Source organism: Pan troglodytes, chromosome 2 (assembly GCF_028858775.2).
Source record: "Pan troglodytes isolate AG18354 chromosome 2, NHGRI_mPanTro3-v2.0_pri, whole genome shotgun sequence".
Classification (NCBI taxonomy): domain Eukaryota; kingdom Metazoa; phylum Chordata; class Mammalia; order Primates; family Hominidae; genus Pan; species Pan troglodytes.
This window is the reverse complement of record NC_086015.1, coordinates 135,862,664-135,881,113: the sequence shown is the minus strand read 5'-3', so window position 1 is coordinate 135,881,113 and position 18,450 is coordinate 135,862,664. Positions and strand designations below refer to the sequence as shown.

At 37.1% G+C, this 18,450-nt stretch overlaps 1 protein-coding gene across 1 annotated transcript in view; it reads left to right on the top strand.

Moving 5' to 3' along the window:
- Nucleotides 1–18,450, top strand: part of ACAD11 (acyl-CoA dehydrogenase family member 11) — a 101,981-nt gene that overhangs the window by 30,077 nt on the left and 53,454 nt on the right. Inside the window, exons 8-11 of the mRNA XM_003310035.6 lie at nucleotides 1,216–1,322; nucleotides 2,838–2,964; nucleotides 10,094–10,171; nucleotides 10,866–11,004. Coding sequence (XP_003310083.4) covers nucleotides 1,216–1,322; nucleotides 2,838–2,964; nucleotides 10,094–10,171; nucleotides 10,866–11,004 — 451 coding nt within the window. The remainder of the gene's footprint in view (nucleotides 1–1,215; nucleotides 1,323–2,837; nucleotides 2,965–10,093; nucleotides 10,172–10,865; nucleotides 11,005–18,450) is intronic.

The following is an 18,450-nucleotide window of genomic DNA, read 5'->3' as shown; positions in this document are numbered from 1 at the left end:
AACAACTGAAATAGTTGTATTACATCTCATCTTGTACCCTGAGTTAATCATGTTAAAAGAATGGGTTTCTCAAAATGGGTATGTCTCTGTGTTTGACAGTTTCCACAAATAAGATACCAAATAGGCTTTAAATTTGAAATGGCTTTTCATTTCCAATAAAAGTTTGACATGGATTATGATTGACATTAAAATGTACAACATAGGCCAGGCACGGTGGCTCACGCCTGTAATCCCAGCACTTTGGGAGGCCAAGGTGGGTGGATCACCTGAGGTCAGGAGTTCGAGACCAGCCTGGCCAACATGGTGAAACCCCGTATCTACTAAAAATAAAAAATTAGCCAGGTGTGGCGGCATGTGGGCCTGTAGTCCCAGCTACTCAGGAGGCTGAGGCAGGAGAATTGCTTGAACCTGGGGGGTGGAGGTTGCACTGAGCTGAGATCATGCCACTGCACTCCAGCCTGGGCGACAGAGTGAGGCTCCATCTCAAAAAAATAATGTACAACATAAACTATATATACTGTACATGTAGTAGCTTTGGAGATGATCATAAACATTCCAATCTAATTGGAAATATAAAATTGAATATGATGGAAGAACTATTACAGTGTTTTATTTATTACAGTGTTTTATTATATAAGGAATTATATAAAGAAGACACAGTGATGTTTGTTTTTAGGGGAGAGGAAGGAGTTTATTATGTTGAAAGTACAGAAATGGAGAATTATCAAAGAAACATTGATTAGCATTCAACTAACACTGTTTGAAAGAGACAGTTTTACCTACATTAGGGACCCAAAAATGAGATAAAATGTTCTTAGAGATCATCTCATTGTCTTCCTTTTGGTTTTATAGTTTTTTAAATCTTATTTTTGTTTCTTTAGATTTTCCCCCATTATGAAGGAGGGTAGTGATCTTTAGAGGTGAAATAACTTGCAGACTTGGTATCTTTGGTAACTGCTGAGATCATTTGCAAGTTTGATTTGATTATAAATTAGAATTATGTTAGGATGAGAGTATGTGAACTGGATGATATGAGTATGACTCTTTAGAAGGGTGTAATTACCCCTGCATGTACATTAATATCGTCGATAGTCTGTTTTACGTCTTCATACCCTGTGAGTATAATGTCACATATAACTGAGAAACTGGAAAGATTGATTGGATTGTTGAAGGACGGTTTTCAATGAATTTTAATTGTTCTACGTTTATTTATAGGGAGTATATAGCAGATATCTTCTGGGAAATAATTCATCTGAGGATAGCTTTTTATTTGCCAATATTGTGCAACCTCTGGCAGAAACTGGACTACAACTCTCCAAACGGTAAGGAAAACAGATTCCTTGGCTAACTCAAATTAGAGCCTTTATTGGGTATGTGAAGGTTATACACTTTAGGGGAGTAGGGATTATTTTTATTGCATACACCAGGATTGCTGCTGCCAATCACAATAGATTTTTGGTAAATCTCTTCTATGCCTAAAAACAAATTGACCTAAAATATAAAGAAAATCTCCATATTTAGGTTTAAAAGTATTTCTGTGCCACTTGATTGTGTAAATGTTTAAGGATATAGATAAAACTCTCAAGTGTTTCTAATATTTAAGTCACTTACATATATCTAATTTTAAAAATGCATTATATAAGATGATTTATTAATTTAGAAATATTGTTCTTTTCCACTGTTACATTTCATGAAGTTATATTCAGACATTTCATAAGCATCTTTGAAACCCATGTCTTCATCAGCAGAGCACTTTTTCAGGCATCGAACACACTTTGCCAGTTTCATTCCCATTGCTTACCAGATGCATGTGTGATGCTGTCCCAGAAATTCTGCTTAACCCACAAGTACCCATGGCATAATGTTAGGACAATTGCTTTTTTCCAATTTATCTTATAGATGGTTATTTGTTCTCTCTACACCATAACAATGGATTCTGTTGTGCTTCATAATGACCTTTACAGGTCTTCTTTATTTTATTTTAATTTATTTTAAGTTCCGGGATAAATGTGCAGAGCCCGCAGGTTTGTTACATAGGTATGTATGTGCCATGGTGGTTTGTTCAACTCCCACTTACGAGTGAGAGCATGCAGTGTTTGGTTTTCTGTTCTACAGATCTAATATTCAGCAGCTATATTTGTGAGGCATATATTAATACTAAGAATAATGATTATTTGTGTTCAATTCAACTTCTTTGCTTTTTCTTCTGGAGATTCTGACGGGTGACTTCAATAAGGATTCAAAACTAATGAAGCGGGATTTTTTGCTCCTTAGTTCAGCTAAAATCCAGGTTCTCGTCTCACAGGAAAAATTAGGCACACAGACACATTAAAGGGTGAGGAGGGCCGATTTATTAAGCGAAAAGAAAGCTCTCAGCAAAGAAAGAGGGGATCCTGCCAACAGGCGCCCACCTCACACATTGAATACCAGGCTACCACACTTGAGCTAAAGAGGCCAGGCTCCTCCCCTTGCATAAGGCGCGAATTCCCGGTGGCTCCACCCCATTCCCCCAGTGTGCAGGCAGGCCCCCAGTCCATTGTGGGCATGTCCAGACAAGACCCTGTGCCTCCTGCATCTATCACTAACATTGCTTGAGGTGATGCCAGGCCTATATGTTTTCCCCAAATAGTGCTTTAAGCATTAAAGTTAAATGTTTAAAATGGAAGTGATTCTGCATTCAGTCCATAATATGGAAGACTTTTTTAAAATATAAAATACAGCTACTCCTTCTGGGGGATGTTTTTTGGGTAGCTGAGGAAACTTCACATTATATTAGAAATATGTAATGATCTTTGGACATCTTTGTAACCTTTTTTTCCTTTTTTCTTTTGGCAAAGAACTTTCAGTACTGTACTACCACAGATTGATACTACTGGACAGTTGTTTGTACAGACTCGGAAAGGTCAGGAAGTTCTTATTAAGGTGAAGCATTTCATGAAACAACACATTCTTCCAGCTGAAAAGGTGAGTATTATATAAGCAGAATGTATTTCTGCTAAAGGACTATCAATGAATACTTCTGTTATTTCTGCTTATAGGAGAAGCATGGTGTCATTTTCTTTAGTCAATCCTTACCTAGATTCTTCTTCTCACCTTAGAACTAAGCCACGATAGAACAAAGGGAATGCACAGATAAGTCTGTGACATTAAAATTAAGCCAAAGAGAATTAGTAGTTTTAACATTGGGAGCCTAACTATGTTAGAGTAAAACACTACTTTGGGGGCCTTGTCCTAAGGCAGTAAGTTTCAGCTTTTTTTTTTTTTTTTGTAAATATGGACCCCTTTGAGAATTTAATGAGAAGTGTAGACTATACAAGATGGACACACCTAGAGAATTTTACATATCATTTCAAGCTGTTCACAGATACTACCACCCCTCTTCCTATAAGCTACTATTTTAAGGCATTAAGTTTCAATAAGTTCACTGAGAGTAGAGAGGCAATATGGAACATTCATTCATTCAGTTACCAAATAATTATTGGGTACTTGATGATGCTTAGGCACCTGGAAAACTACAGAATGTAAATAGATAATAAGACATACAGGGCTTATGCTCATGTGAAGCTTAGACTTTAGCAGGAAAGGAAGACACTAAATAAGAGATGATAAATGTTGTGAAGAAAAGATAAAAGCTTTTACAAAAATATGTAAGGGAGTTGGGGCAGGCTCTTTGTATGTGGGTAGAACACTGGTGTAGAAATGCTAATGGCTTTATTCTAGTCTATCCCTGTCACAAGTTTGGTGGCCTTGTGTTAGGTGGTCTTGCGTGGCCTCAGTTTTTTCCTCTACAATGTGAGTAGGTATGACTAAATATATAATACATTCTCATTTTAATCATCTATGATTCTGAGAGGTCTACAGCTAGCCTGGTAAAATCAAATAGGGAACTGAAAGAGACCAAAATCCTTTTAACAGAAATGTTCAGAGCTGATATGTGTTTGTAGGACAGTTTGTGCTGTTGCTTGAATTATATAAATAATTATTATATTTTTAGTAAATATCTGGCTTGAGATTAACTTTGCTCACAGAATAGGGTATAATTTCTTTAAAAAATACTACTTAAAGTGAGGAAATTCTTTCTAAAATAGTCACCTCTCACATGTGTTTAGTGACTGAAGTAGCTTGAATATTTTCTGATCTAGTTAGTGTTTGTTCAATTCTGATTTTTAAAACTGTGAACTCTTGAGTATTAAAAAGGGAATGCAACACTTTTAGGTTAAGATAGCAGTGTGAATTCAACATTGTCCTCCCCTCCCTCAAATAAAATCCAATTTAATAAATAATAAGTTTTTTTATAAAATGGAATAAATTGGTATAAGCTTGAAAACAGAAGAGGGACATATCAGAGGAATTAAGGTTTTGAAAAGAGAATGGAAATTAGATTTGGAAAGCAGAATGGATTAGCCCCTAGAATAATCTAACAACAGAAGCCATATCTCAAAAGAATTTTGAAAGAAGTCTGTAGCACAAGTGGTAACCATTTCCCCACAGTGGAGTCCCCTGTGATTGGCTTATATAGAAAGCAAAAATGAGAAGAGGAAAAGAAATCAAGATGTTTGATTTAAGAATTACCTGCACATGGACGACTGCTTCCGTTGGTCTCTTATAACCTGTTATAGCAATGGTGTTTGCCCCCAGGCAGAAGACTGCAACAGCACTCCAAAAAATGCAAATGGACCAGTGTGCTGGCTCAAGCCTGTAATCCCAGCACTGTGGGAGGGCGAGGTTGGTGGATGGCTTGAGCCCAGGAGTTTGAGACCAGCCTGGGCAACATGGCATAAACCCAATCTCTACTAAAAATACAAAAATTAGCCCAGCGTGCTGCACACCTATAGTCCAAGCTACTCGGGAGGCTGAGGTGGGAGGATTGCTTGAACCTGGGAGGCAGAGGTTGCAGGGAGCCGAGATTGCGCCACTGCACTCCAGCCTGGGCAACAGTGAGACCCTGTCTCAACAACGACAAAAAAGCAAATGATCTGTTTCAAAGAAGCCAGGGCTTCAACATGAGATTTAGTGCCCTAGAGGAGGGTCCTCCATGTTTTGGCTTTTTTTTTTTTAATGGAGTCTTGCTCTGTTGCCCAGGCTGGAGTGCAGTGGCACCATCTCGGCCCACTGCAACCTCCGCCTCCTGGGTTCAAGCGATTCTTCTGCCTCAGCCTCCCAAGTAGCTGGGACTACAGGTGCCTGCCACCAAGCCTAGCTAATTTTTGTATTTTTAGTAGGGATGGAGTTTCACCATATTGGCCAGGCTGGTCTCGAACTCCTGACCTCGTGATCCGCGCACCTCAGCCTCCCAAAGTGCTGGGATTACAGGTGTGAGCCACCACGCCCGGCCTTTTTTTTTTTTTTTTTTTCTTCAAGAGACAGGGTCTTGCTGTGTCTCCAAGCTAGAATGTGTGATGTGATCCTATCTCACTGCAGCCTCAAACTCCAGGGCTCAAGCAAACCACCCAACTCAGCCTCCTGAGTAGCTGGGATTACAGGAATATGCCACCATACCAGGCTAAATTTTACATTTTTTTGTAGAGACCTGGTCTCACTCTGTTGCCCAGAACTACTGACTTCAAGCAATCCTCCCACCTCAGCCTCCCAGAGCGCTGGGATTACAGGTGTGAGCCCCTGCACCTGAACAACTTTTCTTTTTTCGGGGGTGGGGGAGGGTGGTGGGGATTGGGCAGAAATCCCAGGTTGTCTGTCCTCCCTGATTACTGCCTGATTCCTACCTACTTTCTCTAAAATGAAGCCTATCTGATAGCATGCTAGTACTTGCAATCAGCCCATCATTCAGAGGAGAGGCCAGAATTGGCAGAGGAAACCAGGCAGGCTTGTTCTTTCATTGGTAAATGTGAATAAGCATATAAGAGAAACTGCAGCACAGAAGAGGTGTCACAGGTTGGGTTGTGATACTCTGCTGAACTTTGTGTCATGCAGCTATTGAAATATGTACAAAAAATTTGCAATAAAAAGAAGTGCTATAAGATAAATAAAAAAGCAGCCTATAGCTTTAAAGGGAAGATTGCCAATGTTTTGTGTGACCAGAAAAGCCACAATCATTTGTCTTTGAAGATCCTTTAAATCTGAGACATAACCATATCTGATAATGTGAGCTTTTTCTTCTTTTAAAAAAATCGAAAAAAAAAAAATCGTACTGTACCAACATCTATAAAAACGTTTTATCCTGTAGAATGATAGTGAACAATACAAATCTCTGTGTAACATGTTAGAGGATGTTATTTGGAGATTATATTTGGAGAAAAGTAAATAGCTTTTTCAAAATCAAAGAGGGAAAAATCTATATAAGATTCTATCCAACATTATTGTAACTAAGCTTACAAAAACCAAAACAGTCATTTCTAGAAAATAGGTTGTATCATATAACACAATACTTTAACAGCACTTGTCTTTAACCACTGAGACGCTTCATGACTTTTTCTTTATATTTTTAGAGATTTTCAAATTTTCTATAGTGAGAAAACATAAGCTTCATTTAAACTATTCTAATGACCTTTTGAAACTCCTTGAATATTATAAAGTGAGAGCATAACCCTTATCTATGAAAATATTAAAAGCCAATTCTTCCAATTGGAAAATATTAAAAGCCAGTTTAAGCCAATTTAAAATGGGTAAGAAATCCTAAAAATAGCATGTAAAACAGGAACTAGCAACATAACACAGTGAGAACACACTTTTAACATAATGGTAACATTAATCATACTTTCCTGCTGAGTCTAATATACTAAGGATGAACTGTTGCATCTTTCTAGTAGACTTCAGTTTAAAATGAAAAACATTTTGCAAAATTATTTGTAGGCTCAGATTTAAGATGCTGAACCAACCAACATACTCAAAATTAGTATCTCTGTCGGTGAGTGAGGACACAGTATGCTACAGGTGATATTTTGGGAAGATTGACCATGCACCAAGCATAGTTTCTGCTTTTGGCTATTAACTAATAAATTACTTTTCTTACTTTAAGAACCAAAGAAGGGTTCTTTATAATGAGGAATTTTATTTAATTTTGAGTCCTACCGTGCCACAAATAAACTTTGCAGATATCTAAATGGATAAAATTTAGAACTCAAAGTATTAAATAATACAAATTTTAAAATTATATAAACACTGGCATAATGTAATTTCTTCAAACTGTGGTCAGAGATGAGAAAAGGTGGTCAGAGATTAGAAAATGAGAAATGTACTGCATAATATATTTCTTATCAAACACAGTAGCATTGAATATTTCCAAGGCAATATGAGGGATGGAAATAATAAACAACCCCAAACAGGAAATCTTCCAATTTAACGGACTTCCTGACAGAAATGAGAAGGGCTGTTCATCCTGGTGCCTTTGAAAGAGCAGACCTTTGCCTTCTTGAGGTTTTCATTAAATACAGCAATACTCTAGACTAGCCATGCTTCAATGAAAGGAACATTTTAGTACATTGTTATATGAGTGTAAATTGATAGAATGATTTGGAAAATAATTTGATAATATGGGTTAAGAGTTTTGACAATGTAAGTAATACCACTAGCCTAAGTGTAGAAACATACAGAGATACTATAATAGCAAAATATTGGAAAATGCTGTTATACTTCAATATTTTTGTCCTATATTCTTTTAGTTGTACAAATTAGAGATTGTTATTGTTTTATGTGGCTTTTTTTTTTTTTTTTTTTTTTTTTTGAGACAGAGTCTCATTCTGTCACCCAGGCTGCAGTGGGGTGGGGCAATCTCGGCTCACTGCAACCTCTGCTTCCTGGGTTCAAGTGATTCTCCCGCCTCAGCCTCCTGAGTAGCTGGGACTATAGCCATGTGCCACCACACTCAGCTAATTTTTGTGTATTTTGGTAAAGACAGGGTTTCATTATGTTGGCCATGCTAGTGTCAAATTTCTGACCTCAAGTAATCTGCCCATCTTGGCCTCCCAAAATGCTGGGATTATAGTTTCAAATTTTAAGTTTACCTACCTATTTATCATTTTATTTATTTACTATTCCTTCTTGCAACTCAGATGTTTCTTCTAGGTCAAGTTCCTTTAGTGTGAATGTGCGAGTAAACCTTTCTCTTTCCTTTGTTTATCTTTTTTGTTGTTGTTGTTTTCCTTTTTTCTTGCTGGGGAGAGGTGGCAATGACTTTACTTATTGTTAATACCTTTATTTTGCCCTAGTTCATGAAAGATAGTTTTATTGCATATAGAATTTTACAATGACAGTTATTTTCTCTCAGCAATTGAAGCTATTATCCCAGTGATTTCTGGCTTCATTTGTTGCTTTGAGAAGTCAGCTCTCAATCTTAACTGTTGTTTAATTATCAGTAATCTTTCTTTTTTCCCCTCTTCTTTCTCTTTTTCAGATTATGAGACTGATGCACTGCCCTACTGCGCTAAGGAGGCAACCTCCTCTTTCTAAGAGCTTTTCTTTCTCTTTAATGTTCTGTAGTTTTACTATGCTCTGGCTTCATTGGCTTTCCGAATTTGAGGATTGCTGTCTTATCAGTTCCGAAAACTTTTAAGAGTAATTTTTCCAAATATTGTCTCTCTCTTTATTCTTTATGTCTGGGACTCCAATTAGACTTGTGTTAGAACTTCTTTTTGAATTCATTATATTCCTTTACCACTCATATTTGCCTTCTTTTGAGTTTCTGTGCATCATTCTGAGTAATTTCTTCAGGTCTTTCTTTCAATTTATGATTTGTTTTTTCAGCTGTTATCTAATCTATTTTTCAACATCCACAGAGTAACTGTTTTCAAATTTTGGAGTGTGTGAGAATTGCTTAAGCTAGTAAAGGACACAGAAGTGCAGGTTCATTGAAGTAGGACAAAGCTTAGGCCCCCATATTTTTATCAAGTTCCCCAGGAGATTCTGAGAGACACCAAAATTTGGGAATCACTGCCATAGAGTTTTTAAGTTTCATCTCTATGGTTTTCCTTTCCTTAGATTTTATTCAATTCTTTTTCAAATGTGCCTGGTCACTTTTGATAGTCCTTTGTTATACTTTTAATTTCTTCCTTTATTCTTGAAATCTATTAAACACAAATAGTTTATGTCCTGTGACTGATCATTACTCTATTTATAGTCTTTGGGAAGTGCAGTTCCATCTTGGTGAATGATTGTTTTTGCTAAGTCTTACTAATGGTGGCTTGTTTCCTTGAGTGATAAATAGTTTTTTATTTTGAACTCATGTTCTGGAATTTTATCTGTGAAAGTTATTTAAGGCTTTGTTTAAAGCTCTTTCCTACAGATAGGATTTGTTTTCGCATCTGCCAGGTGTTAGCAGGCACTGTCACCAGAAACACTGTAAACTTAAATTTTGGCTTAAAGTTTAATGCCCCATAAGTCTGTGAATTCAGTCCCAAACTTGGGTGAAAACAGACTTCAGTTAGAATGTTTATTTTGTCTATTCCAGCCAGAGCTAAGACCTATATAAAGGCCTGTATTCCCATGGTCTACCTCTGAGGGGTGGGTTTTCTGTTTGTTTTTGCTTTTTAAATTTTCTTCCACTTAGGTTTTACCCATCAAGCAGCCTAGCTTTGGTGGAGGGAAGAGCTGATCTTTGATCCTCCCTCTTGCCATGTTTGGGGCATTTGACTATGTCTGACTCCTGCCTATGTGGCCCATTAAAACCTAGGGTGTAACTGGGCTAACATAGATCAGCCTATATGCCCTGGGCAAACTTGGCTGCAATGTGTGCTCACACTTGAAGAGTCAGGCTTTTTTGTTTCTGGCCTCCAAGGAATTTTCTCATTTTCCTTCTAGCACAGCTATGTATTAATAAATGTATTTTAAAACTATTTTTAATATTTTACCCAACATTTTTAGTTGAGCAGTTTCTATGACTATCTAGTTTGTCATATTGCTAGAAATGAAACACTCAAATCTTGGTATAAGATTTTAGTAGCCTACTATCTAATATTGTGGCAGCATGATTTTGTGATCAGCAAACCTTTAGAATGTTTTATGCTTCTGTGTCTGGTTTAATAATAGCTGAAAAAGCATCTTCACCTAAAAATGTTTATTTTAGATATTAGCAGTTTATGACATTGTTTACTTTGTATTAACTTTAGCTAGTGAAATTTTTTTCTTTTATTACTTTAAGGAGGTAACTGAGTTCTATGTTCAAAATGAAAATTCAGCGGACAAGTGGGGAAAACCTTTAGTGATTGATAAACTCAAGGTAAGAAAATCTTTAACGCTAGAAAATTCATATGCAAGTGTTTTTTGAGATCCTAGACCTTAGTTTTGTTGTTGCTATTGTTATATATGTAGAGGAAAATTATATCAATAATAACCTTTAAAAAAAGAAAGGTAATAAATAGAATCTATAACATACAAATTAGGCTTGGTAGTGTTCTATATATGGTAGTAATGAAGACAACCTCTTACAACTGTTCAAAGGAAAAAATATGATTAAAACTATTCATTATTAGCCATCACTGAATTGAGACTGAAGTCAAGGCAGGGCATTTGTTCCACATAGAATTAATCCAAATTTCATGTTTTTCAAATCTTAACATCAATTCATGTAAGAAATTAAAATGCACAAAGTAGTATATTTGGCATATCATACTCAAATGTGGGATATTTTGTAGTAGTTCTGATTCCAGAAGAAGTTCTCAAGTAGCAAACTTAATTTTTCAGCCAAATCCAAGGAAGCTTGGAGGAAAAGACATGTTATTAGTGGTTAAACTGTTGATTTATAATGAATTAATAAGAACTTGGTTTTGCTCACTGGAGAATACAGTAAAATAAATAACTCCATAAGTGTTTTTAAATTTCAAAGATCATAAATACCAATATTTAAAAAAGAAATAAACTACTGTGAGTCCTGGTAAATTATGGTCACTCTGGCATGTTCATCACCTTGACAGGAAATGGCCAAAGTCGAGGGTCTCTGGAACTTGTTTTTGCCGGCTGTCAGCGGACTCAGCCACGTGGACTATGCCTTGATTGCTGAAGAAACAGGAAAATGCTTTTTTGCTCCAGATGTCTTTAACTGCCAAGCACCAGGTTACTACATTAATTGAAAACATAATTTTTTCTAATATTTTGATCAGTGTTTAAAATTTCTGTATATGATAAGAATGTTTTTATACAAAGTTATTGACTTATGAATTTAGCTATAATTTTACTTTTCAGTTACTTTGATTTAAATATAAGAAATGGATTTGAAATTTTCATTGGACTATTCTTTTGTTAAATATCATTACAATTAAGAGTATTGGTGAAAAAAATTAGCCACCAAAGGGATTGGTCATCTAAGGATCATGGATCATGGATCCATGGGAATTGGATATTTCTATTACTAGTTGGAATGGATAGAGGGTTTCAAATCTTTTGGTTAGCCTCACTATTCATTCACCAAATGAATAAACCATTCATTTACCAATTATTTACTGATTACCTACTATGTCCCGAGCAGTGTTCTATGTTCTCACAATGATATATCAGTGAATAAAATACGCAAAGATGCCTTCTTTCAAGGATCTAATTGACATACAAGGATACAAAAATAAATAATAATTATAATAAGTAAACTTCAAACTTACGTAATAAGTTTGAAGATGAAAAGTGCTTTGGAAAAAAAACAGCAGAATAGAGGAGCTCTGAAATTTGAAGTACAGGGAATATGGGTTACATTTTTAAATAGAATGGTCAGGATAGGCCTCACTGAGAAAATGACATTTGGTAGTAACTTATATAAGGTGATTTCTTGAGTTAGTCATGCTGTTATATGGGGAAAGAGTTTTTATAGTAGATGGAACAGAAAAGGCAAGAGTGTGATTGATGTATTCCAGTAATAACCAGAGAGGCCAGTGTGGCCAGGAAAATAATAGTAGGAGAAGAGATCAGAGAGGCAAGGGCCTCATATTTTGAGCTTCATAGGGCAAATAAGAGAGGCTTATACCTTCATTGAAAGGATGAGCCAATGGGAATTTTGTGCAGATTAGTGATAAGTTGTAACTTCAGTTTTGAAAGGATCACCTTGACTGCTATGTTGAGAATTGACCAAAGTAGGGTAAGAGGGAAGCAGAGAGTCAGTGGCAATAATCCTGGTGAGAGATAATGGTGGTTTAGACTGGGGTGGTAGTAGTGTAGTGGATGATAAGTAGCAAGATTCTAAATATATTTTAAAGGCAGAGCCATGAGGATATCCTCATTGGATATGGGGTATTAATGGAAGAGTCAAGGATGCCTCCAAGGATTTTGAGGTGAAAATCAAATTGAAAAGATGAAGGAAGGAGGCCAATTTTTTAAAAAGTAAAACGAAAGGAGTAAACCTGGAACATAGTCTATAGGAGGTATCTTCAAAACTGGATTTGCAGAAGAACCACCTAAGGAACCTTTGAAAAATCTAGATTCCCAGCCTCCATCCCTAGAGATTCTGATTCAGTATATCTAGGGTAGACCCTGGGAATATTTTTTTTCAAATTACTCTGATTATCCTAATGCTACCAGTCAAGGACTAGCACTTGATTTGTAGTAGGATGATTATGGGACAATATCCAATGGCAGGCCCATCCCTGCACAAGATAGGCCTCAGTATTGCCTTTTGTGTTTATGCATGACCCTGGTGCTAAAGCTCTACCAAAAACAAGTTAATGCAGGCTACCAGAAAGAGGTATATAAGACAGTACTGGACTCCTGAGACAAAACGCAGTCTGGATTTTCCACACTGGACTTTGTCTCATTGCTTTGGCATCATTAAAATAGTTTGTAGATTTCTGATAACGGTTGAACTTGTCCCTGAAATGATTATCTCTTTTCCAAACACTGATTTATCAAATTACTGCTGTACTACATTGTAATCCAATAATAAGCTACTGTAAAATTAAAGTCTATTCACAGAGCTTCTAAAGATTTCATCTCAACTGTGTAAGGCTATTACATCATTCTACAAAGGTAGCATGATTTTGTGGAAGGGGAACTGAATGGGTAGTCTTTTTGTTTAAAACATTTTTGATTGCTACTCATAGTAAGAAATATATTTTATATTGTGACCCAATTTGTAGAATATATAGGTGTATGTATATGTTCAGAATGAATGGATGGATGGATGGATGGATGGATGGATGGATGGATGGATGGATATTATTGAAACAAAGTTTCACAAAACAAGAGTTTCTCTTACTACATGCAAGTGCATTTGGATATTTTCCACTGAGTCTAATCTAATGCATTCTATTTTGTTCTATTTCATTTTTTAGAGAATGCTAGCTATATTCCATTAAGTTGATTTCATGATGCACTAATGGATCATAATATGAAAAATAATCCTACCAAAGACTTCTCTTGCAGATTCAGCTCTGCCACTATTTTATCATTTGACCTGTAAACTCACTTTTCACTAGATGGTCATGGATTTTTCTCTAGCATTAAAATTTCATGAGTCCATCAGCTGTACTGCCTAAATGAGATAACTAAATTGCTGAAATTTTAAAATTGGACAGAGATTTGCTCTGACTAAGAAATGATGAGCAACTCTTCTAAGCAAACAAGTTGTGTAAAACTATAAATAGAAAACTAGGCGTTTTCTCTTTGTGGTGAAGGTACCACGAAGGCCTCAAGCATTGCATTTTGGATCATTTCCAAAGCAGATGAAGAAGGCAGTATAATTGATGTTGAGTAAATACTTCGAGAGGTTTCTTAAGTATAAAAGATGAATTTCTACTCAAGCCACCCAGATCATTTCCCAAATAGTTATAAAACATATGGGAAACATATGTAGTCTTCCAGTTTGCCCTTTTTCCCCCCTTCAATAAGTCGTACAATATTGTATATTGGAATGTTGAAAACAGCAACTTTAATTCTAAAGCTATTACTGGAAAATTTGGGGGCCTTTGGGCTGGTATTTGTTTCATATACTTTAAGTTCTGGGATACGTGTGCAGAACGTGAAGGTTTGTTACGTAGGTATACACGTGCCATGGTGGTTTGCTGTCATCTACATTAGGTATTTCTCTTAATGCTATCTCTCCCCTAGCCCCTCACCTTGCGACAGGCGCTGATATGTGATGTTCCCCTCCCTGTGTCCATGTGTTTTCATTGTTCAACTCCTACTTATGAGTGAGAACACGCAGTGTTTGGTTTTCTGCTCCTGTATTAGTTTGCTGAGAATGATGGTTTCCAGCTTCATCCATGTCCCTGCAAAGAACAGGAACTCATCCCTTTTTTATGGCTGCATAGTATTCCATGGTGTGTATGTGTCACATTTTCTTTATCCAGTCTGTCATTGATGGGCATTTGGATTGGGTCCAAGTCTTTGCTATTGTGAATAGTGCTGCAATAAACATACATGTGCATGTGTCTTTATAGTAGAATGATTTATAATCCTTTGGGTATATATCCAGTAATGGGATTGGTGGGTCAAATGGTATTTCTGGTTCTAGATCCTTGAGGAATCACCATACTGTCTTCCACAATGGTTGAACTAATTTACACTCCCACCAACAGTGTAAAAGCTTTCATATTTCTCCACATCCTCTCCAGCATCTATTGTTTCCTGACTTTTTGATGATCACCATTCTAACTGGCGTGAGATGGTATCTCATTGTGGTTTTGATTTGTGTTTCTGTAATGACCAGTGATGATGAGCTTTTTTTCATATGTTTGTTGGGCACAGAAATGTCTTTCGAGAAGTGTCTGTTCATATACTTTGCTCACTTTTTGATGGGGTTCTTTGTTTTTTCTTCTAAATTTGTCTAAGTTCTTTGTAGATTCTGGATATTAGCCCTTTGTCAGATGGATGAAGTGCAAAATTTTTCTCCCATTCTGTAGGTGGCCTGTTCACTCTGGTGATAGTTTCTTTTGCTGTGCAGAAGCTCTTTAGTTTAATTAGATCCTATTTGTCTATTTTGGCTTTTGTTGCCATTGCTTTTGGTGTTTTAGTCATGAAGTCTTTGCCCATGCCTATGTCCTGAATGGTATTGCCTAGGTTTTCTTCTAGGGTTTTTGTCATTTTAGGTCTTACGTTTAAGTCTTTAATCCATCTTGAGTTAATTTTTGCATAAGGTGTAAAGAAGGCATCCAGTTTCAGCTTTCTGCATATGACTAGCCAGTTTTCCCAACACCATTTATTAAATAGGAAATCCTTCCCACATTGCTTGTTTGTGTCAGGTTTGTCCAAGATCAGATGGTTGTAGATGTGTGGCATTATTTCTGAGGCCTCTGTTCTGTTCCATTGGTCTATATATCTATTTCGGTACCAGTACCATGCTGTTTTTGTTACTGTAGCCTTGTAGTATAGTTTGAAGTCAGGTAGCATGATGCCTCCAGCTTTGTTCTTTTTGCTTAGGATTGTCTTGACTATATGGGCTCTTTTCTGGTTCCATATGAAATTTAAAGTACTTTTTTTCTAATTCTGTGAGGAAAGTCAATGGTAGCTTGATGGGGATGGCATTGAATCTATAAATTACTTTGGGCAGTATGGCCATTTTCATGATATTGATTCTTCCTATCCATGAGCATGGAATGTTTTTCCGTTTGGTTGTGTCCTCTCTTATTTCCTTGAGCAGTGGTTTGTAGTTCTCCTTGAAGAGGTCCTTCACATCCCTTATAAGTTGGATTCTTAGGTATTTTATTCTCTTTGTAGCAATTGTGAATGGGAGTTCACTCAAGATTTGGCTCTCTGTTTCTCTATTATTGGTGTATAGGAATGCTTGTGATTTTTGCACATTGACTTTGTATCCTGAGACTTTGCTGAAGTTGCTTGTCAGCTTAAGGAGATTTTGGGCTGAGATGATGGGGTTTTCTTTTTTCTTTCTTTTTTGAGATGGAGTCTCACTCATCTCACCCAAGATGGAGAGCAGTGGTGCAATCTTGGCTCACTGCAACCTCCACCTCCCAGGCCCAAGCAATTCTCCTGCCTCAGCCTACTGAGTAGCTGGGATCACAGGAGCCTGCCACCATGCCCGACTAATTTTTGTACTTTTAGTAGAGATGTGGTTTCACCATGCTGACCAGGCTGGTCTCAAGCTCCTGACCTCAGGTGATCCATCCACCTTGGCATCCCAAAGTGCTGGGATTACAGGCGTGAGCCACTGCACCTGGCCAATGATGGGGTTTTCTAAATATACTATCATGTCATCTGCAAACAGTGACAATTTGACTTCCTCTCTTCCTATCTGAATACCCTTCATTTCTTTCTGTTGCCTGATTGCCCTGGCCAGAACTTCCAATACTATGTTGAATAGGAGTAGTGAGAGAGGGCATCCTTGTCTTGTGCTGGTTTCCTTTTTTGTTTGTTTGTTTTGTTTTAGAATATTATTTTTATTTAGTTATTTTTATTATTATTATACTTAAAGTTTTAGGGTACATGTCTACAACGTGCAGGTCTATTACATATGTATACATGTGCCATGTTGGTGTGCTGCACCCATTAACTCGTCATTTAGCATTAGGTATCTCTCCTAATGCTATCCCTCCCCCCTTCCCCCACCCCACAACAGTCCCCAGAGTGTGATGTTCCCCTTCCTGTGTCCATGTGTTCTCATTGTTCAATTCCCACCTATGAGTGAGAACATGCAGTGTTTGGTTTTTTGTCCTTGTGATAGTTTGCTGAGAATGATGGTTTCCAACTTTATCCATGTCCCTACAAAGGACATGAACTCATCATTTTTTATGGCTGCGTACTATTCCATGGTGTATATGCGCCACATTTTCTTAATCCAGTCTATCATTGTTGGACATTTGGGTTGGTTCCAAGTCTTTGCTATTGTGAATAGTGCCACAATAAACATACGTGTGCATGTGCCTTTATAGCAGCATGATTTATAATCCTTTGGGTATATACCCAGTAATGGGATGGCTGGGTCAAATGGAATTTCTAGTTCTAGATCCCTAAGGAATCGCCACACTGACTTCCACAATGGTTGAACTAGTTTACAGTCCCACCAGCAGTGTAAAAGTGTTCCTATTTCTCCACATCCTCTCCAGCACCTGTTGTTTCCTGACTTTTTAATGATTGCCATTCTAACTGCTGTGAGATGGTATCTCATTGTGGTTTTGATTTGCATTTCTCTGATAGCCAGTGATGACGAGTGCTTTTTCATGTGTTTTTTGGCTGCATAAATGTCTTCTTTTGAGAAGTGTCTGTTCATATCCTTCACCCACTTTTTGATGGGGTTGTTTGTTTTTTTCTTGTAAATTTGTTTGAGTTCATTGTAGATTCTGGATATTAGCCCTTTGTCAGAGGAGTAGGTTGCAATAATTTTCTCCCATTCTGTAGGTTGCCTGTTCACTCTGATGGTAGTTTCTTTTGCTGTGCAGAAGCTCTTTAGTTTAATTAGATCCCATTTGTCAATTTTGGCTTTTGTTGCCATTGCTTTTGGTGTTTTAGACATGAAGTCCTTGCCCATACCTATGTCCTGAATGGTATTGCCTAGGTTTTCTTCTAGGGTTTTTATGGTTTTAGATCTAACATGTAAGTCTTTAATCCATCTTGAATTAATTTTTGTATAAGGTGTAAAGAAGGGATCCAGTTTCAGCTTTCTACATATGGCTAGCCAGTTTTCTCAGCACTATTTATTAAATAGGGAATCCTTTCCCCATTTCTTGTTTTTGTCAGGTTTATCAAAGATCAGATAGTTGTAGATATGCGGCATTATTTCTGAGGGCTCTGTTCTGTTCCATTGGTCTGTATCTCTGTTTTAGTACCAGTACCATGCTGTTTTGGTTACTGTAGCCTTGTAGTATAGTTTGAAGTCAGGTAGCATGATGCCTCCAGCTTTGTTCTTTTGGCTTAGGATTGACTTGGCGATGCGGGCTCTTTTTTAGTTCCATTTGAACTTTAAAGTAGTTTTTTCCAATTCTGTGAAGAAAGTCATTGGTAGCTTGATGGGGATGGCATTGAATCTATAAATTACCTTGGGCTGTATGGCCATTTTCACTATATTGATTCTTCCTACCCAAGAGCATGGAATGTTCTTCCATTTCTTTGTATCCTCTTTTATTTCATTGAGCAGTGGTTTGTAGTTCTCCTTGAAGAGGTCCTTCACATCCCTTGTAAGTTGGATTCCTAGGTATTTTATTCTCTTTGAAGCAATTGTGAATGGGAGTTCACTCATTATTTGGCTCTCTGTTTGTCTGTTATTGGTGTATATGAATGCTTGTGATTTTTGTACATTGATTTTGTATCCTGAGACTTTGCTGAAGTTGCTTATCAGCTTAAGGAGATTTTGGGCTGAGACGATGGGGTTTTCTAGATATATACTCATGTCATCTGCAAACAGGGACAATTTGACTTCCTCTTTTCCTAATTGAATGCCCTTTATTTCCTTCTCCTGCTTGATTGCCCTGGCCAGAACTTCCAACGCTGTGTTGAATAGGAGTGTTGAGAGAGGGCATCCCTATCTTGTGCCAGTTTTCAAGGGGGATGCTTCCAGTTTTTGTCCATTCAGTTTGATGTTGGCTGTGAGTTTGTCATAGATAGCTCTTATTATTTTGAGATACGTCCCAT